Consider the following 26316-nt stretch of genomic DNA (forward strand, 5'->3'; position numbering starts at 1 on the left):
TTAGGGCCAAATACTCTACTACAGAAACAGCCAACTGTTTTTTCCCAGAACAAATAAAATCCAAAATGGATAAAGGTGGTGTTGTAGGAGCAGTGTTTCTCAACTTAAAGAAGGCCTTTGTCACTGTTAATCACAAAAAACTCATATCTAAGCTATCCAGCATTAACTTCTCCACACAAACACTTAAATGGATAGAATCATATTTGTTCAACCGTTCTCAGTATGTCAGAGTACAGAATAATCAATCATCTAACCTCCAGCTGTCCACAGGTGTCCCACATGGGTCAATTCTGGGTCCATTGTTATTTTCATTGTATATAAACGACTTACCATCGATATGTCCATGACACAAACATCCAAATGTATGCTGATGATACTGTCATTTATGTTCACGGAGGCAGTCTGACACAAGTGGCTAATGAACTGACGAACAAGATGGTTCATGTAACAGCTTGGTTGGAGCAATGCTGTCTGCAACTAAATGTCAGTAAAACTGTATGTATGTTCTTCACCAAAACCAAGTCCTCCTGCTTTGAGCCAGATGTGTTTGTGTCCGGGGAGAGGCTACAGGTGGTCTCACAGTACAAATACCTGGGGGTCTTAATTGATTCAAGACTCAATTTTAAGGCTCAGGTGAAAAAGGTCTGCAACAGGGTCAAATTCAGTCTGTCAAATTTGAGGTTTACCAGAGACTGCATGTCAACAGAGGGGGCTCTGATGTACATGCAGTCTATGGTTCTATCTCACATCACATACTGCTTAACAACCTGGTCACATGCCTGTACAACCACTCTTAAACCCCTGGAATCATTATACAAACAAACACTTCAAATAGTAGATAAGAAATCAGTTTATTCTCATCATTGCCCAATACTCACAAAATATAACTTGTTGAGCTGGGAAAATGTAATGAGATATGCAAATGCTTGCCTCATGTACAAAATAATACACGGCCTTACCTCACCTCCGCTAAGACATTTTATCACCATACGCACACCTGTATAGGTCAACAAGAGCTGCAACAAGAGGAGACTGCGTTGTTCCATTAAGGAAGAGTTCATTCAGCCAATCTTCTTTTTATTTTAAAGCTGCACAACAGTGGAACTCAATCCCAGTAAAGATTAGACAACAAAACACCTGCAGTTTATTCAAATCTAACTTAAAAACATGGTTAGTGGAAAATCAGCTCTGTCAACACTGACACAATCTGCACTTTACAACGCTCTGTTTGTACATGTGCCTTGACCTGTTGCTATCTGTCTGCTTTGTGAATATGTATTTTAGTTTTGTTTTTATGTTTTTATGTTTTTATATATGCTTTTATCATAATATAAGCATCTATGTTGAATGTTGTTTTACTGATTGTATTTACCTGTCATTTGAAGTGATTTTTTTTTTTTTAGGATGACTTTCAACATCTGTCCAGGGACTGCAGATAAAAAAAATAGCCTGTTGGCTAACTCTGGCGCATTTACAGAAATGTCAATCAATGTGCACTGTCCCTGTCAAATAAATAAATAAATAAAATAAATAAATAAATAAATAAATAAATAAATAAATAAATAAATAAATAAATAAATAAATAAATAAATAAATAAATAAATAAAATAAATATGTTTGACTAAGGTTCTAAAAATTAAAATCTATTATGTGAAGAGGAAAACATCTGAGCCAGAATTGGATTAAAGGATGGGGACCGGATTAACCATTGTGCACCTATAAGGGCACGCTTTGAATTAGATGCTGTTTTTTTCCGAGATTTATTTTGTTGTCCAGGGTTTATGCAGTCCCTTTTTTCATCGACTATGTTTGTTTTTATTTTTCCTGATTTTGAATGATTAAGAAAGTCCTCTCATTCAAAGCTGTGATGTGTACGTTGTTCTTCTGAGCGCAGCAGGTGTTGGTGATTTAAAAACTAATATTTTTACTGAATTATCAGATCTACAGCTAATGTATGTACGACTTAATTACAGTAGAATAGGATCTTCTGGTCATACTAATGTAATATGAATTGTATAACAGAGTATAACAATTAACAGTATATCCAGGATTATTTTAGGTTTTATTATTATTATTTCGGGCTCTTGTGGTTCTTTAGCTCACTGCAGGGAACACTTAGAAAAAAGCAGACATGGACTCAAACCGACAAGGAAAAGCGCCACCAAATATATAAATGACACATAAAAGGAAACCAAAGTGCTCCAAAAAGGGAAAAATATCAGACGCCAAACAAAAGACCATCTGAACTAAGAGCAGCACAGAGAGTCTCTCACTGAGTCTGACCCCCCGGGAGAACAACTATTGATTTCTAAGAGAGCTGGAAATGTATATGGACACTCAATCTGAGCAGGGACCATTCAGCAATTGCTTAAGGATTTCAATAATAAGTCATTACACAACAGAAGGACTTTGGTATATTTATTTTAATTGTTGTTAAAAGAGTGGCCTACTTAGCATTAGCATTATCAGACAGTTTACCCAGAAAAGGGATCAAAGTCTATGCAGCAGAACCAGAAATATTGTCCTTCTTATCCACAATTGTATCTTCCTTGTCAAAAATGAATACATTACCCACGTTGCAACTTGACCTCTGACAGTTTGGTTGGACATTGTGCTATGTTGGAGGGGCCTATGTAACCTATAGCCTCTTAGCTTGAGCATACATGAGAAACAGGGTACAGAAACATCGCTTCTAGGTAGAAACCCCACCATATCCACAACGTTTTACATTTTAAGCCACAGCTCCAACGGATGATGACTCGAGTGATCAGATTCACACACAGTAAACATTTCTTTATACAGCTTTTTTCAAATATGCAGTCGGACTTCCCATAACAACTTTGATGTGTAAAATTGGTGGAATTACCCTTTAGGTGAATTAAACCATTTTAAATCTCATTGGATCATGTAAAGAAATTGTCTATAAAGAAAAAAGACAGCTTTTTCTTACTAAGGGAAAGTTGGTTTTCAGTACAATAGATTTTCATATTGCTTAAAAGTTGCCAAACCTCCAAACTCACACGTCCCTCATTTCTTCACACCATTGAACATCAAGAAAGAAAGTTAAACATTGGTCATCTGTAAATATTACTCAAGATGTATTTTGTTATATTCTGCTTCCTAACTCTAAATCTGGAATCCTTCCTTCCTGCATCTTCCCCAGGCTCATGTTGAAGCACACCCTCTTCAGAGGAAAGTGTTTTTGTTTTTTTATTGGTTTGCATACTCCACATGAGTTCTCATTTGACTTCAAATTAAAGGTTTTGCCTTTGAGTCTCCCTTCTGACAAGTCATAGCCATCTGTTTGATGTTGTTGTTTACACACACTTACTGTAAAGGAATACTTCAGCCACAATTGCAATTTGTTTATGAATAACTTTCCTTGAGGTACCATGAAGTCTTGAAGACAACATTGTTTTACTTGTGTATCCGTCTATGAACAAATAATCTATCAAAAGAGAAAAGTCTTCAAATCAAATCAAATCAAATCAAGGTTTATTTATAAAGCACATTTAAAAGCGATTTTTGGTCGGGCCAAAGTGCTGTACATGTAATAACTACAATCACATAAAAACACATTTCTATAATCACAATAAAAGACAATAAATTACAACAGATATTTAAAAAAGAAAATGGTTAAAGGGTTCATATCTATATGTTGTGTCTCTAGTGTGTGACATGTTATCTGCTTTAATGTTCAAAAAGCTCTTTATTTTCCTCATACTGTCTGTGCTGCAGCACCTATTTTCACCCTCTGTCTGAAACCAGAGCCCAGTCTGCTCTGATTGGTTAGCTGGCCAGCTCTGTTGTGATTGGTCAACCGCTTAGAGATGTCCCGCCTTGTATCCTATCACGTACAATGTGTTTGAGCACTAGCCAATAGAAGCGCTAGTGTTACATAGTGATGTCATCATGTTACAGAAGTAAAACTAAGGATAATCTAGGGGTTTCCGGCATAACATCGATTTACAAACTCCCACACATCTCCTGAAGTATTGTTTAATCAAGCCATTTCTTCATTATTTGATTCTTTATACAGCTTCAAGGCATGCTAGATTTGTTTTCTTTAAGACATCAAGGTGACACGGGTGAATATGGATTTACAAATGCTAATTCTGTGGTTGAAGTATTCCTTTAAGTGTGTGGTTGTAGCACTTGACGGGCTTTGGAGAGAATTATGCAGAGAGGATTTCTCTGATTGATACTGTGTCTGAGCAGAGAGGAAATGTGAGCTTTCAGATGATGACTGCATGATTATTTTGATGAGGAAGCCAAGTCAATTCAGAGCGTTAGGTTATTTCCTTTTCAAGAAAGTGTAGTCACACACACACTAAGTTTATCATGCAGGAATTTGGGGTCAGCATATTGATTGATATTGTCTCCATTACGTCAGCCTGGTGCCTGGAAAACCTAACAAAACAGTTCCTGAGAATCAGACATGGTGTCACGAAACCAGACAACCTCTGGGTCAGCCAAAAGAAAATATTCCTTCATCAAAAACTTTGTGCAAGTAAGCCATATTTCCACCCATTCTAGCAATTATTATTAAAACCATGACAATACATAATTATGAGCTCAAAGCCATGAAATTAATTTCCTGTTTTGCACATGGAAAAGTTATTTTGTTGCTGTCACACTTACTCTTTTCTTTTTATCCTTTTTAAACTCAGTGCTGCCATGTATTTATGTAATTTTACAGCATTTCCAACAAATATTATCCCGGGGTATTCATTTTCAAACTTTGAATTTAAAGGGTATTTCATTATAAAAGTTAAATTGAAGTAAAACTTGACAAGATAGTGGCGTCATTTGTTCTTAATGACCCTATTAATGCAGCACCCTGAAGGAATTTATTGCTTTGTCATGCCTGAAGTCTTTAAGAAACGCTGACTCTTTTCCATCCTCCAAAACTTTAATTCCTCTCTAAAGTTCAACTGAAGTTGTGTGAATTATCCTCTTCGCTCCTCATTGCTCTTTCCTTCAGCAATTAAGTGGAGGCTGTGGCTCAGTGGGTAGTGTGCTGGACTTCAAATCAGGGGATAGCAAGTTCAAGTCCCACTGCAGTCAGCATGTCGTTGAGTCCCTGGGCAAGACACTTCACCCCAAATTGCTCTTGTGGGGATTGTCCACAGTACTGATTGTATGTAAGTCGCTTTGGATAAAAGCGTCTAACAAATGACATGTAAAAAAAAGGGGTCAAGAAACAGTCAGACTGCAGATAAGAACCGGTTTATTGCTGAGGCCAATCCAGAACTGCTTAATGGACTTTATACAAAGCGCTATTTTAGTCTTTACAGCCTCTTAAAGAGCTATTACAACACCAGTCAGCATGTACCGCAAATACAAAGGCAGAGGCTTCCATACAAGGTGGTCAACCATCACTCAACCTCGTGAGCCAGTAGCCAACAATGTCCTGCACCGTGAATGCATATTATATCGTAAAAAAAGCATGACAATTATACACCAAGTGAGCTGAAACTCTCTTTTACAGTATGTCAGTTGTTCTCAAGTCTCAGGGCTTCTAGAGTTAAACCAAACTCCTCACATGTATCCCATACAGGCAATATAAAACGTAATTCTAATGCTCATTTGAAGGTTCATATCTGTATTTGATGCCTGTTGTGAAACGTTTAAATGCTTTAATGTTCAAAAAGGTCTTCATTTTCTCATACTGCCTGCACTTGATTTTCCGGCTATGTTGTGATTGGTCAACCCCTTTAAAAATGGGGAAAAGGAACTCCCTCTTGATGTAAACTTTGCGATTTTAGCCTTCGCAGACCATTTACATGCACAAAAACCTATATAACACACTATGGGAAAATGAAAATCTTAAAGAGCACAATAGGGTCTCTTTAACATGACCTTGATGCATATGAATGTAAAACAGCAAATAAGTAAACATTTTATTAAAGTAGTTTTGGATGACAATATCATTGGATATTATTTATTGTTTTAATTTTGTAATTGAGTTGCTTCTGTGTCTATTCTCATTGTAAAAAACTAAATATCGCATGAAAAAGCTTAGGGGAAGGTTTCATTTCCACAGTGTGGAAATGAAACCTTCCCCTAGGCTTTTTCATGAGCCGAAATGGTCCCTAATTATCCGACAAAGTGACTCCTTCTGAAGTCTCCTCGCAGGTGACATTACACCTGAAAGTGTGGTGTCATACAGTCACAGCTGTAATGACAGGCAGCGGAGTGCTTGGTCACAATGAAAGGCAAGCACAGGCACAGGCGTGCAATCACATCCTTTTATTGTCTGCGTCAGATGGGGCTGTTGTAATAGCCTGCTGCCTCTGTGAGGTTCAGATGGAGCTGGGAGTAGATTGAGCGAGATGAGAAAATTACCCTTAATGCGGCGGCTCCATCACCCCCTCCTCATCTCATCACAAAACACCCCTGTGCCAAGGTCCACAGGTAACAAAGCTGTACTCCTCCACTGCTCGCACTCATCGTGTACCTCTGTCATTTGTTTCTCCATATGTCACCTTGACCAAACAATTTCCCTCAATTTGCCTTAGTTGGTGCCTTATTGTATGTCAGGTAGTTGCACATATGTCAAAGATGCTTATCAACCCAAGAAGGGACAAACTGTATGATCAAATATAATACTCATCAGTTTGAACAGCAGTGAGCTTCTTTCTGTCGGCCTTTGCTAATATCTCACATTTCCCTGATCTTCGCACATCACACAATATCTTGTTTAAAAACACTTTTTGGCAACTGAATTTTCTTGGTCTTGTTTTAAATTTGACTTGTGAGGGTTCTCTAAAATGTGTCTTGCATTGAGTGATTGTTTGAAATGATTGGATAATTAAAAAGCTATACATATAACAATTATATATACATAACAAACATTACACTGCATTGCAGACAGTAAAAGACGTTAAAAATCACCAAGAATTAACACACAATAAAGGATTATTTTCATCGTGGTCCACTACATCACAAGGTATCCGCATTTCACCCTTCTAAATTGTGGTTATCAAGAAAAGTGTCACACTTATTGGAAGTCATATAAACCTTGTAATAATCATAAGTAGGATTTATCATCTGGGGACCATGAATGTCAGTATAAAATGTCATAGTAATCGATGAAATGGTTACTGAGATATTTCAGTTTGGACCCCCAATACTACGTGTCTCTAAAGTCTGTTATACTTTAACATGGGTAGGTCTTTTAAAGGATACAAAACAAAGTGAAAGAACAAACCTGTAGAGAACTGAAATACGACATAACAATCATCATTTATACACTAATTCTATATCCTAAAAATGGAGCCGGCTGGGTATTTTTCATTTCATACACTTACAACATTTTACTTACTCCTGATTATAGTCATTTTCCAAAACATACCTATATCATCCTGTACCAATCTCTCCTGCACTTGTCATGCCAATTACTGCATTCCCATGGTGGGGCTTATCCTTATTCTCTACTTCTCCTCCCCAGTTTCTTGAACAAATACTGACTGAGGAGACTTCTGCAATAACGATTATTACTGCTGAAACAATTGTTTGTATATATCCCACAGTGTCTATCAGCTATGGGATTAGATAGACAGATATACATCCCTATATTTTCTCTGCTCAAGGGAAAAGTCTAAGATCATGTGGGAGCTTAAAGCACAAATAAGACAAATAAAGAGTTTTCATTTCTCTGATCGCACTGTGCCTGCAAACTTGGAATAACAGCTGTATTATGAAGCTGAAAGTGCACAGTTCTGAATATATATGTGCAGAATATGTCAGATTTCGGAGAGGATCTTGAACATTACAGCAGCAGGACTGTAAGGTTACAGAAACACAATGACCCTCGGAGGAAAACAAACATGCTGATGCTGATCCATCAAGAGACGCACAGCTGTAATTAGCAAGGAGCATCATGGGAAAACCTCACACTGTTGCCCTGAAGTAAAGAGAGTGGATCCCTTACCTCACTTTATGGAGGAACACTAAAAAACCTCCAGAAGGTCCAAACCTGAACAGCATGTTCGAAACAAAGGAGCTCCTTGAATCCTGAGCAAAGGAAGTACAAATGTTGTAATTGTGTCTCTATCTGCTGGGCTAAAGGTGAAAATATTGATTCTAACTTAGACTTGTACAACTCCTTTAGCTCAGACACATTAAACATGACTAAACTGCAATGTATTCATCTGAAAAAGAGGTTTTAAAACAAATATTTAAGACTATTTTAACAGTTTGTTCTACCACTGAATGCTCTTGTATTATAAAAAAGAAGCTGTTTACTATACAAGCTGAATTTTAAACAAACCCATTTAAATAGTGCCGTATTGAGGCAATTCTATTGGCCATTGTATTTGGCACAAATACATACCAAACGTCAAAATGTACTTTATTTGTATTTGTAGTGTTTTAAAATTATTTCGAAGCCAGAAAAGTTGAAATACATAAAAAATGATTATACTTGACTAAACTGCTGCAGCCACCAGGTGTCATTGTAGACCCATATCACACAGTTCTGTATTTGAATGTAAAAAGGGCTGTTCTTGGTATTAAAAATAACTTTTTGTAAAAGTTTTCCTTACTCAGACTGTTATAAATCAAAGAGAGCTCATTCATGAAGTCTTATCTCTGAGACACGATGGTATTTTGCAGGCTCGCTGATAAAGCTCCACAATTACTTTACAGTCTGCTATCTGTAACTGAGTCTCACACACTGAGCTTATCAGCAATATGTGTGTGTGATATGTGTCACAGTCAAACTGCAGCAGAGGAGATTAAACTGCAGCTCTATTACAGAGGTGTCACCGCCACACACACAGGTATTAAAAAAACACACACTGGAAGACTGGAACATCTTTAATGAAAATAAGAAATTGGGAATGAGGGCGAGTTGAATTCTTGAATACAAATGAAAGAGCTTTTACCATAAAACAATAGGGCAAAAAACTGTCTGTATTTGATATCAACTGAAAATGTGGATTTTGAATTACTACACTTTTGTTTATCGTATATTTTCTAAAATATTGCACACAGTTTTGCATCAAGGGGCTGCATCTCAAAGGAATAGTTTCTGAGATTTACATGTGAAAATATGTGTCTGAAGCTAGCAGCTTGTTAGCCTAGTTTAGATTGAATTAGCCTAAGGAAGTGCTAGTAGGGAGACTTTGTTCAAATGCCCGAGTCACATCTTCAGCTCCAAGCATTTCAGTATCATTGTTTGTCTCCTGAGGTTTCCAAGGTCATTGAAAATCAACATTTCGCCTTCACTCTGTGTTTTTAAGACAGCGACTGCTCACTTATTTGCAGCCAGCTTGCCCATTGAAGCCTTTAAAATCCAACCTCTCTACCTGAGGAGACAGTAATTGGAGTAGAGCTCAGTGCACTTGACACCACAGCACGGCATAGCTTTTCTCAGAGCACCTGAGAGCAACATTAAGATTCCACTGGAGTACGGGAACAGGCAGCAGTCAAATGTCTTTTTGCAGCCCTCTCTGCAGAACGGCACATCTTGAATTCTGCAACAGTCATGCTGCTCCTCTCTCGCCCTGGAGATACGGTTGGATAGCACAGTATAATCCCTTGTTAACAGGCAGCTCCCCTCTTTATGCTGAAGAGGCTGAGACAGAAGCCCGTGGGTCAGGATTGAACAGGCTGCTCGGGACACTTTTGATGTAATAATTTGTATCAGTATTGCAGTTGGATTGCTTTTGAGGGACATTTGGCTTTAAAAACAGGACAAATCATGTCCTCGAGCATCAGAGACATTGGTTGGCAGGACCTTTCTGAGAGGCCATCTGTTACACAGCAATAGCGATGCCACTGCATTCTAGATATGATTTAGGAGGATTATATTGTAAAATGTTATATACATGATTTTTGAATTAATACATGTAGTATGCAAAATTGTTATATGTTGTAAATCCTTGAATTTATTTCTGTTAACTCCTGTATAGTTACATTACATTACATGTTAGACGCTTTTATCCAAAGCGACTTACATACTCAATACTGTGGACAATCCTCACAGAAGCAATTTGGGGTGACGTGTCTTGCCCAGGGACACAACGACATGCTGACTGCAGTGGGGTTTGAACCAGTGACCCCCTGATCCGAACACCAAGGCTCTATCCACTGCGCCACACGCCACACGCCACATGCCTCCTTACGTCTCCCTAGTTTTACAAATAATTGGCTTACTGCTATGTCATGGACTTGTTTTGTTACTGGCATAGAAATAATTAATATATTGTAGTGCAGAGAGAAGAGAGACGGAGGCGGTGCATCGGAGGTGCAAATCTCGCTTTATTGGGGAGCAGAAACTGACATGCTGTCGGGTCGCAGCCACAGAAGAGAAGAGAAAGTGAAAGGGAGGACACAGGGGGTGTTTCTCAATCGCAAGTACGCTTGCTTGGTAGCACATGTCTGCCGAGCATCTTGCTTCAGAAGCGAGTCAAGAATACTTCCTGGCATTCGGAAAACGAAGTGTGGAACACGCTAGCAAGTGTGCAGGTGTGCGTCATATGAGAGGCCCCGCCTTACATCTTCCGCCACAGATTTGGGGAAATTGGTCCGTGCGCAAAGCATTGTGGGGATTTTAAGACCGCGAAGTCTACTCATGTGCAGACTCGATATTTCTCCAAACGGAGTACGCCGGGCTCGGTAGATTTCCAAGTATACTGGAGATTGGAACAGTACTTCGGCGGCACTCGATGACGTAGTATGCTTGAAATAGTGGCTCTGAAGCAGCTTTACTCGCGATTGAGAAACACCCACAGTAGGTACACAGTAGGAACCGTCAACACATGTGTCCGTGCGGAAACAATACCCCCAACCTGTAGTTCCTGGATTGAATTATGTAACCCCAGTGTATGAATCAGTGATCACTACAATATATTACAACCTTAAAAATGGGAGGTGTGCTTTTGAGCTGTTTCTTTGTGATGTTCGGTAGTGAGAACGTTTATAGAAAAAGGCATGAAAGCGTTTATAGAATTGAACACAGTAACTGCAACAAAAAAATCGAAATCATCGTTGAAAAACATGTTTTATTTGTGCGTGATTGTAAAGTGTAAACTGATGAGAAACAAGAAATGGTGAGGACATGACCTCGGTGTCCGTCTGAATTGAGTTCATGAACCTATTCACCGTGCACTAAATTCAGAGGTGTGTCATTCTCTGACAACTTGAGTGTTGTTAGAGCAGCACTACACAGAATAAATATAACACTTGAACCACCCTCCATGGCTTTGACGCCTGTATGAAATTCATCCTATTATAGTAACACTTCCAAAGCATTGTTGGGGCTTTGTGCTGCTATTATGCAATGATCCCATTCTGCCAAGCTGCTTAGGCTAACAGGCACAACAGTTGCCTCCTACTGCTGTCTCATGCATTCATGTAGTCCGGAGAGAGGTCTCAGATCTGGAGACCATCCACACACACACACTTCTGGGGATCATCTGAATCTCAGGATCCAGCTGGAACAGGAGTGTATGAGCTGTTCATGACGGCAGCTGGCTTCCAGTCCGGCTGGTGAAAGTGGATGTTGAGGGTTCGAGCCCAGTTTGCAAACACAGCCTTCTCCGTGATGAAGCGATGGTGGCTTCCTCGTCGGCTCCTCTCGTGGGACAGGTACATGGAGCACTCGTCGGGTCCCGAGGGCTCGTAGTAATGATACGGCAAGGAGGGATGAGAGGAGGATCTGCAGAGAGAAGAGAGGAGACAAGAGAGAAAAGTAAAGGCATGAAAATCAAAGTGTGAGGGAGAATGTGGGAAACAGCATGGGGATCATTTTTGAGGGTTGGGGAGTGGAAGCGATTCACAGTAGGGGAGAAATGGGAAGAAGAACAAAGAAAACCGGGAAGATCAGAAGAATCTAAGCTAACAGATGTGATCATTATTCACCATCTTAGTCCTCTGATATTCACGCCAAGCTCAGATAAGAGTCACTTCAATCCGATCTGCATTTCTTCATGAATATTTAAATGTCAGGCATTCTTTAGCGCGTGAGAATATCCTTATTCAAATCATTTTCATATTTCCTGGGAACCTGGGCTTGGGGAGTATATTACATAATCTGTATACAACTCTTGAACATATAGGTGTAGCTACAGAATAAAAAAAAGAACAAATGAACCGGAGAAAGGGAAAGCAAATTCAGACTGTAAGCGTATAGATTCACACTTAAAGTATAAGCCTACGGAACAGTTCAGCTTTCAAAGTGAGTCAAATCTAGCCCATTTAATATTAATGCACCAGCTCTTACAATGGTTTGGCTTATTTATATGTCTGCGTTTCCTTTTTCTTCTGAGTTTGTATCTATAGCGGTTTATTGAACTTATTGTAAGTCGCTTTGGATAAGCTAAATGAAATGTAACGTCATCAAAGATGTGTTACACAAGATTTTGGTTTTGGTTTGGATGTAGAAATACACCCGCGCTGTCAGCACACAGTGAATCACAGAGTCAATCTGCAACGGAAGAGTGTCCTGTCCATCTCATGCAATATTTGCCCCACTTTTTAAGACACAATGTGACAAAGTGAGTCCTGACGATAAGGAACTGTGATGGGTGACTTGGGTGTAAAATGTAACTGATGAAACAGGTACTGGCATAGCAACTCTTTAAAAGGGTTTGTGGATAATGTTTATGTTATTCTTTTAGTAAAAACTCTGTTCTTTATTATTGTCATTTCTACTTTGTTGCTTGTTTGTTAGAGTTTCTGTTGCACCATAGTCTTTCCTCATATGATTAAAGGTATATTAAATAGGCCATTAGATATGTTATATCATGGCGCCTTTAATTGAAACCTGTGAGGTACCGTTTTTGACCCGAAAATCCAAGGACACCATTTTCTTGTTGTGTTCACACTGTTGCTAGGAAACTGACAAAAGAAGGGACTTTGCTTTGTTCCTTTGTCAAAGATAATTAAAGATGGTGTGTTTTCTGCATTTCAATGTCAAAAAGAATTGATAAGAATAATATTTGGAAAGAGGCTTTCATAAGCTCCAACACATAATTACCATTGTGGAACATTGAAATGGACTTTTCTTATCAGCTGATTCTCATTAGAAAAGTTAAGTCTGTGTACACTACCTGCACAACACTAAACAGAACTAGACCACGCCAGTTGGTAGAGACCAAAACAAAGAACATTATACTTATATTATACTTAGGCTACCACATTTTCAAGGTGAGCAGACTCTCCAAAAGCATAACATTTGTTGCTGGTGTCAAAGTTAAAATATAAAGCTTTGCATATAAATAAATGAACAGAAATCTATCTCATCCTGTCCGGTTACTGCCTACCAAGCTGCAGTTTATCAAGGGTACATAGTATTTGAGTTATGTTTTTCTGTATCTTATTTATGGGCAAAGATTCTAAACTAAAAATGTTTGATTAAAAGACACACCTGCAGAAATCAGGTGGCACCATGCCGTACACGTTGATCCGGTCACACAGCTCTACGGCTATCGCCATGGTGAACCAGCCGGTGCTAAGCCAGGAGTTGGAGCTCTTCCTGAAATACAAGAGAACATTAACATTTAAAGTTTAAACATATATTGGGAGTACCAACTCTTTAAAAAGAGTATCTGATCAAATACAATAAGAACAAAGATATGAACCAATAATTATAGCTTTCATCTGATCAGTCATCTTTTCAGAGACAAAGCAAAAGACTGGCTGAAGAAAGACCTTCTTATATGCCTTGTACAAAACCCAACACAAATATCAAAGTGCAAGATATTTATTCAGGCAGTGCTTGCATGACAGCCGAAGTGATTGAATTCCCCATTCATATTCAACGTCCTCTCATCTTCCCGCTGACTTACTGTTCAAATGCATATGAGTTTATAGATTGACGCTGACAAATGTCTTCTTCTGTTAAGCTCTTATTTTGTAAGAAAATGATTCAGACATTTTCCTACAGTACAGACCAGCATCCAAAAAAGCCACATGTGACTGTCATGTGGTAAAAAGCAAGAAACTGTTTGATACTCAGTATAAACAAAGAAAGTGCCTTCAATTTAGGTTGGTCTCAGTAAATCAAAATCCTTTTCGGTATGGCCATTTTCTTTCATTTGTGTTGATTAGCATTACACCTGCGTCTGAAAATGTAAATGGTAAATCCTCTCTCAGTTAAGGGGAACACTTTCTGTAGGGTATTACATGCTAAACATCTTCAAACATGTGTTTACTTCTGCATCAACAACGCAATAACCCTAAAACAATACTGTGATTTGGAGTGTCTTACTCACTCTGGTGAGAGACTGTGTACCAGAGCTAAAATCCATCACAAAAACCAACAAGTTCTTATCCAAATGTTTTCACTGATTCAAGAAGAATTAGGCAGCTGTGGCACTTCTTTGCATAAAAGATGCAGAATGAGCTACTACCCATTATCGCGGTAAAAAGTGAGTGTTATTATTCATCTGTTTTGTGTCTTTTCAGTATTTTTTCAATTTCTCACTCATTCAATCATTAGTCTGTTCTTACCCATTTCTCACATGAGATTGATGTACAGTATGTTTTTTCCTATGTTGAGAGATTTCTGCAAAGGTCTTACTTACTGGTGGCACTATATTGGAAATGCTTTGCAATATTCTCCCTCATCCAGGCAGTAGTGGGTCAACATTAAACTCTGCATGACTCAAATCCCTTAAAATCCTTTCAGTGATAACAGACACCTTTTAATCTAAATCCAATTGAATTATGCTGTGAGTGTTTAGGAGCTCTGACTTATTCTTTGTTAAGCAAGTGGGAATATGTGATGCTTTTGACTGGCTAAACTCTAACTAATTATTCCATATTGTATTTTATTATATTCACACACACAAGTTCTCAAAAACAAACCTCACAAAGACAGGTCTGATTCTTGGTGCATTTACCTGTCTATCCCTGTTTCCTTTTTAAACAGTTCATCAAACTTTAGCATTTTGGTCCGAGAAATGATGTAGACTTTAAGCCTTGGTAGGAGTTGGTTTAACAGCCGGAGGTTGTTGTAAACGTGGCCTTTTCCATCCCGCCTCATGCAGCTGCTGGGTCCCCAGAAGATGAAAACCGTGTCCTGGCTGGCGTTAAGCAGCTGCTGTCGGCTCCGCAGGACCCTCTGCAGGCTGGAGTGAGCCACGACACGCAGGTTTGTACGTCGGCCAACATCCCGCTGATAGTTTATGCTGGGGGCGTCATTCATACGGATTACGCACTCGTTGCTGTCTATTTCTTCGCCTCTCTTGCTCCCCGTTAGCTGGCCGGAGCTGGTCACCAGAGCACAGGTCCTGCAGTGCATCTTCAGAGGCTGTAAGGTAAAAGGTTAAAGGTCAGAAATAGTGTTAGTTTCATACAGAACATATTAAAGACAGGCTGGCAAACCTGGTCTTATTAAGCCATCACATTTCTTTACAGTTCTTTTTCTGCCTCTAAATCCATGTTTAAGTACAAAATTGTACATAACAGTTGAATAAATGTACTTAGTTACTTCCCACCTGTGCTCTTATGTCAGATATCCTATTGTTCAAATGAAATGCAGGTTGACAGCAGAGCAGAGGCTATTCAGTGCACTTCGTTGATTTGTAGGAAAACCATGAATACACTTTAGCCGGTATATTTATTCAGTCAAACACAATCTAAGAGCAACGAAACAAGCAATGCTTTCAGCAGTTTTCTAGCTTTGTTAAGGTGCAATGCAGGGCTGTTGTGTTGGTCCGGTATTGGTTTGGTTGTATCGACCAAGTGTTTTTTTGTCGAACCAGGTTTCAAAGTTGGAAAAGGCGAGCTCAGATTGAGCGATCCGACAGGAAAACCCAGAGACTCCTCACATGAATTATTCTCAACCTTAAAAGAGAGACACATTGGCATTCTGAACTGTGCGCCAAGCTTCACACTCCATCAGGTTCTGGGGCGGGAAACGTGTGTGTGTGTGTGTGTGTGTGTGTGTGTGTGTGTGTGTGTGTGTGTGTGTGTGTGTGTGTGTGTGTGTGTGTGTGTGTGTGTGTGTGTGTGTGTGTGTGTGTGTGTGTGTGTGTGTGTGTGTGTGTGTGTGTGTGTGCAGGCATTGCTGCTTCCACTGCTAATATACTAATAATACTCTCACCACCTCTGTGACCCCACACTGAATGATAATCTAGTGTGTGTGTCCACTGTGTGTGTGTGCATCTGTGTAGTTCTGTATCTGAGTTTGACGCTGACCCAGATATGTAATACAACCACGTTTCTCTTGCAAGAGTCTGCAACTGTCTAAAAAGTGTCAAGATCCAAGTCCAGTTGTGCTACTTTACATGTGCTGCCACTCACACACTCCCAGTCTTTCTTGGAATGTGTTAGCCCTCTCAGTCTGCAGACCCCCCCCCCCTCAATAACAGGTTGGCTGGAGCAAATTGCGCGCTTCACTGCACAAACCCTGCAGTAGCTTGGAAAAAAATCATTGTCCTTTCAGCGGTTTTTCTTCTTTTACACACAACAGATAGTCGTTTTGCCCTTGGCGTCATCCAAACAATTACTTCCGAGAAACTTTTTATTATTTTCAGGGAATGTGTCAAACTCATGGACAGTGTTGTTTGAATTGCTGGTGAAATACTAAAAAGTGTCCTTGACAGTGATGCTGAAGCTCCAGTGCCACCTCCCTGAGCCTCTGACAGCTTGATGATTTGGGAAATAGCCACTTATATATCACATTGAGAAGGGCATCCGCAATCAGATGATGATATTTCAGACCGCAGGAAGCTGCAGTTTTGACCTACGGACTGCTGAATGAATGAATAAATGAAGAGTGGTGTTTTGCATATTTCAGCGGGTAGATTTTAACTTGTAATCAACCTTGAATTAACACAGCGGTGCTTTAATTTGTGAGCAAACTAGCACTTGAGCACACACTGACTCCCACACACACACACTCATTCTGCACTTTATCATGCAGACACAGGGTTGTCTACCTTCATTAATAATGCATGACCCCATAAGCTAACACTTTCTTAGTTTATCAACTTTATGAGGCCATTCAGTGAACTCTGATGCCAAATGGACTAGAGAGAGACTGTCATGGCGTTGTATAGACATCTCCAAATGTGTCATATATTCACCAACTTCGGAAGGCAGTTTATAAAAAATACATTAAAATAGTTTCTTAACATTTAGTGCGCTTGTACTAAAATGATCAATCTTCAAAGTGGCTGGCAAGTTTTCTTGTACTGTAGAGCTAATATCAGGCTAACCAATGCCATGAAAGAATGATTAGGTGAACAGGTATACGCCTGGAAAAACATCTGTATGACCTTTTGTTGAGAGAACACAGAGACGGTCAAATTAGCTTAAAAACTGGTAAAAATAGCCGCCGCACTGGAAGAGGTGGAGGCGTTTAGAGCAGGAGAAGAAGAAGAAGAAGACACAGGGGGTTGGCTCCAATTTCAGTCCCAGTCAATTACCGCCCACACAGTCATCAGTATGATCCTGTTTCTACACTTCCCAGGGGAAACCAGGATCATAATTGCTTTCTGAGAAAACCCCATCAGTCAGCCTCTAATATCACTCCAGAGCCTCCAAACCACCAGCCCCCTGCCTGCTCCCCCCCCCCCCCCCCCCCCCCCCCCTCTTTTCAATTTAAGAAGGAAAGTGAAAACCTGCAGGAAACTTGGAAAAGCTGAGCTATTGAGAGGTCAGAGAGGAGTCATTAGTAATGAGCAAAAATGATCCTCTTGTCATTTTTCACCGTGATAAGGCTGGTGTTATTCTGTATTCCCTATTGTCAATGAATCCCATGAAAAAAGATGGCTTTGTCCCACATGTCCATAGGGTCCTGGTGATGATTCGTAAGTGTCCTACATAGAATAAACTCTATAGGCTGTCTGTTGTGTTAAATGGAATTGCATTTAAATAGTGCTTTCCTAGTCTTCTGACCCCTGAAACAAAAGTATTCTACTCTATAAATGACAATATATTCCCTCACACACACACACACACACGCACGCACACACACACACACACACACACACACACACACACACACACACCACACACACACACACACACACACACACACACACACACACACACACACACACACACACACACACACACACACACACACACACACACACACACACACACACACACTCACGCACACACACACACACACACACACACACCACACACACACACACACACACACACACACACACACACACACACACACACACACACACACCACACACACACACACACACACACACACACACGACACACTGATGGACCGCCATACAAGGTGCCAAACTACTTATCACCTCATGCTCTTTTACACACACCTAGACTGAGTGATTTCAGATGTTAACAATGTGTTACAGTCCATTTCTCAACATTTTCTGACTTGCACGCCTTGTGTGTGGCTCTTATCCATACATTCAATTGTTCTATCAAATAACTTTAGAAACAGGTCACAAAAAATGATATTCTTGTTTTGTAAAATGCTAAATAATTTTGTAGTATTCTGTCTCAAATGCTTCTCAAACAAGAGGTATTCAATCATTTGTTAGGGACTGTTTCCAGCAGCACATGTCGTGTGAAACTGCATATTTATCTGTGAAAGCTTGTTGTGCGTGGGTTAGACGGCAAATATGCAACATCAAAATGAAGGTAAATGTCACCCTGCAACAATGCTTCAATAAAGGTCTGTGGCTCAGAGGAATAAGACACATTAAGCTTTGGCTACACAGACAATAAAAGGAATAGGAATATTATCCTTTAAAGTCCAATCCCTTTGATGTGAGCAGTGGCCAGCTGTATTTGCTTACAGTGGCACTAATTATTTAGAATTAGATCATTATCATATCAGTAATTGTGCTCTTTCCGTAGCACACATTAGGCTATTGGCCCCAGCAGAGGTGGATTGAGTGACACATAGCGTGGTGTGAAGGTTTAATGATCAGAGCTGCTTTCTTTTTCTCAGAAACCAATGAATTACACCCAAATCCTCCTGGCAGTTGACATCTCATTAAGCTCCTCCTGGTAACAGACTTTAAAGCTTGCTCTATTCTCAATTTGAGGGAATAAAGGCGAGATAATCAAGGCGCCTGTCTTATTCTGCACACAGTCAAACAGAGAGAAGGGAATGGCAGCATCTCAAAGTATACGTGGCCTCGTTAGGCGCACTTTGAAGGGAAGATACAGTAGGAAACTATGTTTGGATGGTTTTCAGAATATTCAAGACTTCCTGTCAGACAGCTCTTGCCCTTCACCTTGTCCATTTAGTAGTACAGGTATTCAAAATAAAAGGTAGTTAGAGTGCTTTGATGACAACAAAAAAAGGGTGGAAAAACGGTAGCTAGCATGTCTTGCCAGTCACACTAAACTCATTGGCATAATGAAATCTCGTCAGATTGCAGGCATGGTCCTGAAGACAAGAAGACATTTCATAACTAGGTGTAAATGTAAAGATCTAGATCAGGTGTAATGATCAGTCAAATGTATCCAGATACAAATCACATGTTAATACCATGTAAATGGGACTTTCAGGTATATTGGCACATAGGGGCAGTAAAATCAATCTGAGGATGACGCATTATCTGTTTTCCAGGACCTCACTTACTTTGAGTGGAATTTAAATGTGCACGTGCTGAAGCCTCATCCATTAAGTATAATGTGTAATATCTATTGTATAATACATCTTACATTGAAAGGGGTCAGCGTAGATGGGAGACTTTCTTGTATAATTGACACATTTCTAATGACACCAATTTCTCAGAGGTTGACTGCATTAAAGGCTGTGGGAGCAGAGAGAGGTACTGCCAATAATAAGCAGGCATAGACTAAATCATGAACTGGCACAGGCACACAATCCACATTCATGCTCTCACACTGGCTCTGATTGGAGCAAATAAAGGCCAGTGCAGGTTAATTCTGCGGACAGCTCTTCAAAGGTCAACATCTATTTACCTGGAATCGGAAAAAAAAATCTGAGAAATAGAGAAAAGTGAAGCGGCTGTCTCGCTCAAGGTGTGTGTGTGTGTGTGTGTGTGTCTGTGTGTGTGTGTGTGTGTGTGTGTGTGTGTGTGTGTGTGTGTGTGTGTGTGTGTGTGTGTGTGCGCGCGCGCGCGTGCGTGCGTGCGTGCGTGCGTGCGTGCGTGCGTGCGTGTGTGTGTGTTTGAAAGAGTCTATTCAGCCCTGCAGCTCCAATTACTGTAGCTTGTCAAAGAAAATAAATACATCCAATAGGAAAACATCTCACAAAAACCTGCAGACATTGCAGAAGGCAGACAAAGAGGAACATCATTAACACAGACTCAGTTTCTCAAAATATCCCACATACAGTAAATGTGCACTATTATTTAAAGCCTGATCTCACAGCATACGGATTGTCAGTACTGCTGCTTTGCTTTTTTCACATCACCATTAAGAACTGAAAGGGCTCAAGGAGAGGCCAAATGTTTACTCCTTTGAGCCACATAAAGCAGCATGTTCTTGGTGATTAATGGATGTTTCGCAAAGTTTTGGGTGCGACATAAATGAGGAAAGCAGCCACAGACCATCACCCACATTGGTGAAATCACAGCCAATGAAAAGAAGATATGCACATAAGTTAATACGGGTCATAAACACTGTCCAGCAGGCACATTAGATAGAGCTATCGTCACATTTTGAAGCATCCCTAGCTCTGATGAGGGCATAACAAAATGTTTGGGCATTTGCATGGAGTGTAAGATGTCTAAATGCATGCACTGTTGCTGTGTTAATGTGGATGTGTCACCCTGTGTGTGTGAGCCAATCATTTTACATCATCAGCAACACCTCAGATGACCCTGTAGGGAACATTCTGGAGCGATGCACCCACCCACACCCGCTCTGTCAGAGGGTGCATCAGCAGCCAGAGAGCAGGAGAAAGAGCCCCCATGGGTGGAGGTGGGAGAGGGACACTAAGCATATGAAAATGTTGCAGTGTGTCAGCTGTCAGGAGGAGGTTGAAGGTCAGGAGAGATTGTGAATAATGAAGTTCCTGCACTGCAAAAAACTCTAATTTATCTTTAGAGCTGCTGTAAATCTTGTGGATGAATGTTGCTTTTTCATTTACTTTAAAGGGATCTGATGAGCACTACAACATCGAAAAGGAAACAAATCTAGAATTCAAAAATTCAAGCCTGATCCAGATCAAATATCACTACAAACGAACACATATCTCTCATCATTTATCCCTGAAGGGTAAACTGCATTAAAAAAACGTTTCCTCCAAATCCTTTCTAGGCGAACGCTAGTACTTTCCACTCTGCTGTGCCTCACTGCTTATCTTTCTCACTGAATGATATGTCTACCTGAATGAACTGTAACACTGTGCTGCATGGGTCTGAATTATAGGCCTCTGAATTACTGACTGAGGAAGACCAAAAGATTACAGCAGCAGTGGTGTTCTGAGTAGCAGTGCTAGTCGAAATCCATCCTGTTTTGAGTGCTTTTATCAATAAATATTTCATGTTGGGAACATAAATTATCAATCAAGAAACAGAATAAAGAACTGAGAGAATTTAGGGATGGTACGGCCACTGCAAGTTTGGCTTCTGACTTTAATGTTTTGAGAGATTAATTTATATTACTACAGCCTCACACGAGACGATTAAACTGTAACAATCCCCTAGTTCATTCTTTACCATGTTTTCCATTAACAGAAATAACACCATTTCAATTATCACATTTATAGAACTGTGTCAATTTGCACCCGAGTGTAACTAGCTTCACCACAGTTATTCAGCTTTTTACACCCACCCAACCCCAAACCCCTTTCCCCCTTCCCTTTGTCACATAATGCCGAAAAGTGTGGAATTAGGATACTAAGTGACAAATCAAGACCAGGGTGTAAATAGCATTGTTCACTATAATCACCCTGGTGCAAATACGACTGCCTTATAGTTATTGCTAAAAATCGAAATATGAAAAATAGAATAATTGTTTCGTCCAAACATAAAATCTTGATATCACATTTAACTGGGAGGTTGTTAAGGACATGTACACAATTCAAACGTGAAGAAGAACATGTTTCAGTTCTCCCTGAAACCAGGGCAGCACATGAGGCTTCAAAAAGCTTTTTTCAGTGAATACCTGAACCCTACATTTACATACTCATCTCTCTGCTCAACCTGCATGCCAGCAGAATACAGATTAGGCACGTTTTATATTATGCATTTGCAGCCACAGCAATGGAAAAGCTCTGTAATTATTCTTTTCCCTTTGAAAGCCACTCTGACGGAAAACAATGATTTTAGACCAGCTGCTCTTACATCAGTTGTGATGAAAGCTTTTAGAATGGTCTAGTGTTGAAAGTGGACAGATGATGTGACTGCCGTTATGCATTTGGTTTTTAAACAACATGAGGACAGTGGAGATTCTGTGGCATTATATCGTTTTTGTGCACACATTGCGTTGTATTGGTCTGTCAGAAGCTGTCATAAATGGACTTTTAATCCAGTTTTAAGCCCCATTTTGTAGGCGCACTACAACATCCATCATTCAGAAGTAAGGGAGTTTGTAGTAGGTGCGACACACTCATGGTGTGTGTTTGGTATAAGCTGCTGTGTATTTTTGTGTACTCTTAATGTTTTCTGTTTGCAGGTGTTGTGAGGCCATATATGTGAAGGATGTAGCTTCGTAGAGTCCAAGTCATATTTCCCAATGCAGACCATAATGTCTCTATCAAGGCTATTTTCAAGGACCGTGTGCACGATACAAGTATGTCCAAATGCACTGTCCAGTTAAAGGATAGCCACTGTGGTTATTACTGTGACTGAATCACTGCAATGGACAAAATCTGTCTGACACACATCTCAGTCAATAGAGTTATATAAGTGACTGCGCTCTTTTTTGTATTTTTTCACCTCATTTTGTGCAACCAAGAGCACTTTGTTCAGCTCTCCATCTGCCTTCATGTGCTCACTCCAAAACATTTAAAAGCCACTTCTCACCTTCCAGCACATTATCCCCCCAAATCCCTCTTCCATCTCCATGCAGACACCAAATGCAGTGACAGGAACCTGATTCCTCACCCCAAACACTGCCTCTGTTTTTGTTGTAACACACAACCAAGTTGGGGTTCAACCAATACATCTGTAGCATCGGATGAATGTTTGCTGCTTTGTGCCCACCTGCACAACTCCTGCATATTTTATTTCTTTGAAAGTAGGACATATTTGTTTGTCTTATTTTCAAAGAAGACACATACAATGCAATGGCATAAAGACCCTGATTAATACAATTAATTCTCATTTGTTTTTCTTCATACTCACTATATCTGGCTTTAACATATTATTACAAACGTTTGGAGCTCAAATAACATAAATATTCTAATGTGTCAGAGGATGAATCAGAGGCAACAGGATCATTGTGCATCATTACATTGCATGAGGACACAGATCAGTGCACATTCACAGATGGTGCATATTTACCTTTCGATCCATGACACCTGTGTACCCCTCAAGTGCTGCTGTCTGGAGTCTCTGAGGTCTCTCTGGCTTTTTCGTGGATGTAACCGCACCATCTGAACGGTGGGACGGTGCCGATGATGCCGATGAGGAAGACGATCTTTCGCCAGTGCTGCTGTTGTACATCAACATCAAACTGGTAACCATGGTGACGATGATGATGCCACTAACCCCTTGGCACTGGAGAGGCACATGAAAGATATTTAGTTTGATTGAATTCATTCAACTTCAGAGCTCCTTTTTTTGGATGAAAAGCTACTAATTAGATGTCAAATGTTCAAAGTAGAAGCGCCACAACATTTGCAGCAGATCTTTTCCTCATGCATGATGCAAATGAAACGTCAGCTGTGCCACTCAGATGCGCTCAACATGCTCATGTCAACAGAGAGCGGGGGCAAAAATAGCTGCTGAATTCAAACATGTTGAATGATGTGTGTGATCCTTTTGGATTATGTCACAGGAATAAGATACATTTAAGCGACTGTAAAAAACTAAAATATAACAAAGTGCAATTAGGTCACTGTAGATTCTATAATGAGAGCTCAGCCTGCAGTTCACTTTAAGAAAACAGTAAACCTGCCCACAAAATGAATGTTTCACTGATTCATAATTACCACTCTTATCTTCATCTTCATTTCCCCTCGTTTCCAGCCTTCATCCTATCATCCTTTAAAGCTCTCTCACAGAGCGTCGGGACTCTTCAGTATGCAATACTTGAGCGGTCAGCATCACTGGGATCAGCAGCTCTAGAAAACGACGCTCCACTACTCTTCACCCATGCTCTCCTCTACAGGGACGCCCTCGCTCCACACTGCACTCCTCATGGTCCTAAACATCTCTGCTTCCCTGCTTGCCTCCTTTCAGGGTTCACTGGGGCTTCATGAGGCTGTAATAATTACACACTTAACATCATGATAATAGTTTTCATTTCAAGGGAGCTCTGTGGTTCTCAAATGTGTGTTTATAATGACATTTTTACACATTTGTGTTTCCATTTCTAACCATATCAATTTACAAAATCGTTCCTTTACAGTTTTCTCTGGGCACAATTATCAAAATGATAGTCATTATTCTAAACACAATAGCTCATTTTCCCACAACAGTAGATGCATTTTGTATTGCTTTCATACAGGATCATACATTTATTTTCAAATTGCCTTCAGTGAATTGCAGTGATGCATTCAGTCTGGATGATCACTTTTTTCAAATAAATGATTCCCATGTATGTTAATCAATTTGCTAATTGCGTAAGTTCTCACATCCTAAACTGTAGTCATCCTCGTCATACCACATGTTGCTATATGGAGGGCTTTGGTGTTTTTCAAATGGAGTTTCTACTTCTGTACGTCACCATTTTTCAATTGAAATTAAGATTTATTTTCTTTACAGAGGTGTCGCGTTTATAATCATTCTCATCGGTCATGACCATACAGTACGTTGGTTTGCTGAGAAGAATGCATGCTGCCTTCATCACAGCTACAGTATCAGACAAAGGCTACATGCAATGGTAAAGATGAAGACATTTTAAATAATGGTTTTTAACTTTATAGTTCCTGAAACTATTTATGTTCCATGTTATGTTATTTCAATAGAAATTCAGTGGAGATGTGTTTCCGTAATGAGCTGACTGTATTGAGACTACGAAGGTGCTAAGTGACTGAGAGAAAGTGTTCTGAAGAAGGAAATCTGATGATAATTGTGATACCTAGTTAAACACAACTTCAGTGGCCTTTCGTAGTTTGGCACAAGGTCTTGGGTTACACAATAAAACTAGGACATTTCACTTTGGTAGCAGTGATTCACTGACTGACATTTTTTTAAATGCCAACATGAGTGTTTTGAGTGAGTGACAGCCTTTTGTGGGTCAGATTTAGTGTTACACTGCTCAGTATAAAGTAATATTGTTCTGAATTATAGCACTGTTATATGTCTTATATTGTAATTGTATTGCATCCTGCTAGAAATTATGATTACATTACTATACAGGAGTAAGTGATACATTGTCATGTTTGTGACACGAGCAGATTTCGAGACATCCGATTTAAGGACAGAATACTATTTTACGCATTTGTCATGGAAATCTGAGCAGCTAAGCTCCTCATGGGACTCCGATTTTGCTGGTGGCTGTAATCTTGTTTGAGGAGCTTGGAAATGGGGAACGAGTCTTTTTATAGTCATCCTCTGAGCCGGTATCATTGTGTTCATTTTCTAATGTATTTTCCATGTTCTCGTCATTCCTTTACAGGTCTCACTATACAAACTGAAACACATCTCTTGGCTTTGTGGGAAATAGTAAGTAATTTATCAACAAAAAAAACACAGCCAGACCAAATGCTGTGAGAAAAATCAGTGTGTTCTACTTACAAGTTACATGTGGGAACAGCACGTCATCCCTTTTATGTTTTTGGCCTAGATTTACAGAAGTTTTTTACAATTGTCTCACTTGGTTAATTAGCTTTGTATCTGATACAGGGATTCATATAGAATATGGGAGAAACTGCACAATTAGGCAAACAAAAATGTAAGTAGTTACCTTGGAATGGATAAGGAACTAACTGATTGTGAACCATTATTTTACTAGTAACTGCTTATATAACCTAGTATATTATTTACAAAAGTCTTAGTCTTCAGTATTTTAAAATGAGTAGCTCCAATAGGAGTGGTGTTGGGTACATCTTCACATGAAATGATGATGTATTTCCAGAAAATGCAGTGTATTTGACTGTTCTTTTGAATGACTTTTACATTTTCTCTGTCGTAAATATTGTAGCCAAATCATTGTTAGAATAATTGTCTTGACAAAATGATCTTTATCACTGAGGATCAGTTCATCACAATGCAGAACATCATTGTGAATCAAGAGGATTACTGTAGGTTGTTTGCAGTCTTGGTGTTTTGA

General features: G+C 39.6%; 1 protein-coding gene across 1 annotated transcript; it reads right to left on the reverse strand.

The window, feature by feature from the left end:
- Nucleotides 1–11001: 11001 nt before the first annotated feature.
- Nucleotides 11002–24205, reverse strand: st6galnac5b (ST6 (alpha-N-acetyl-neuraminyl-2,3-beta-galactosyl-1,3)-N-acetylgalactosaminide alpha-2,6-sialyltransferase 5b). The gene is made up of 5 exons (XM_034147638.1): nucleotides 24032–24205; nucleotides 23382–23597; nucleotides 14856–15265; nucleotides 13379–13486; nucleotides 11002–11668 (listed from the first exon to the last, which is right to left on the reverse strand). Exons 1-5 carry the CDS (start codon nucleotides 24050–24052, stop codon nucleotides 11434–11436), a joined length of 990 nt encoding a protein of 329 aa, XP_034003529.1. The 5' UTR covers nucleotides 24053–24205; the 3' UTR covers nucleotides 11002–11433.
- Between the last annotated feature and the right edge of the window lie 2111 nt (nucleotides 24206–26316).

This window comes from Trematomus bernacchii, unplaced genomic scaffold, assembly GCF_902827165.1.
Source record: "Trematomus bernacchii unplaced genomic scaffold, fTreBer1.1, whole genome shotgun sequence".
Lineage (NCBI taxonomy): Eukaryota > Metazoa > Chordata > Actinopteri > Perciformes > Nototheniidae > Trematomus > Trematomus bernacchii.

Excerpts from the sequence above, each read along its gene's own strand:
- st6galnac5b (XM_034147638.1), bottom strand. The coding sequence starts at position 24,052 with ATGAAGATGAAGATAAGAGTG. Across the intron at positions 15,266-23,381 it reads CAGGTGTCATGGATCGAAAG|CCTCTGAAGATGCACTGCAG; the intron begins GTAAATATGCAC and ends TTTACCTTACAG. Across the intron at positions 13,487-14,855 it reads AAGGAAACAGGGATAGACAG|GAAGAGCTCCAACTCCTGGC; the intron begins GTAAATGCACCA and ends CTTGTATTTCAG.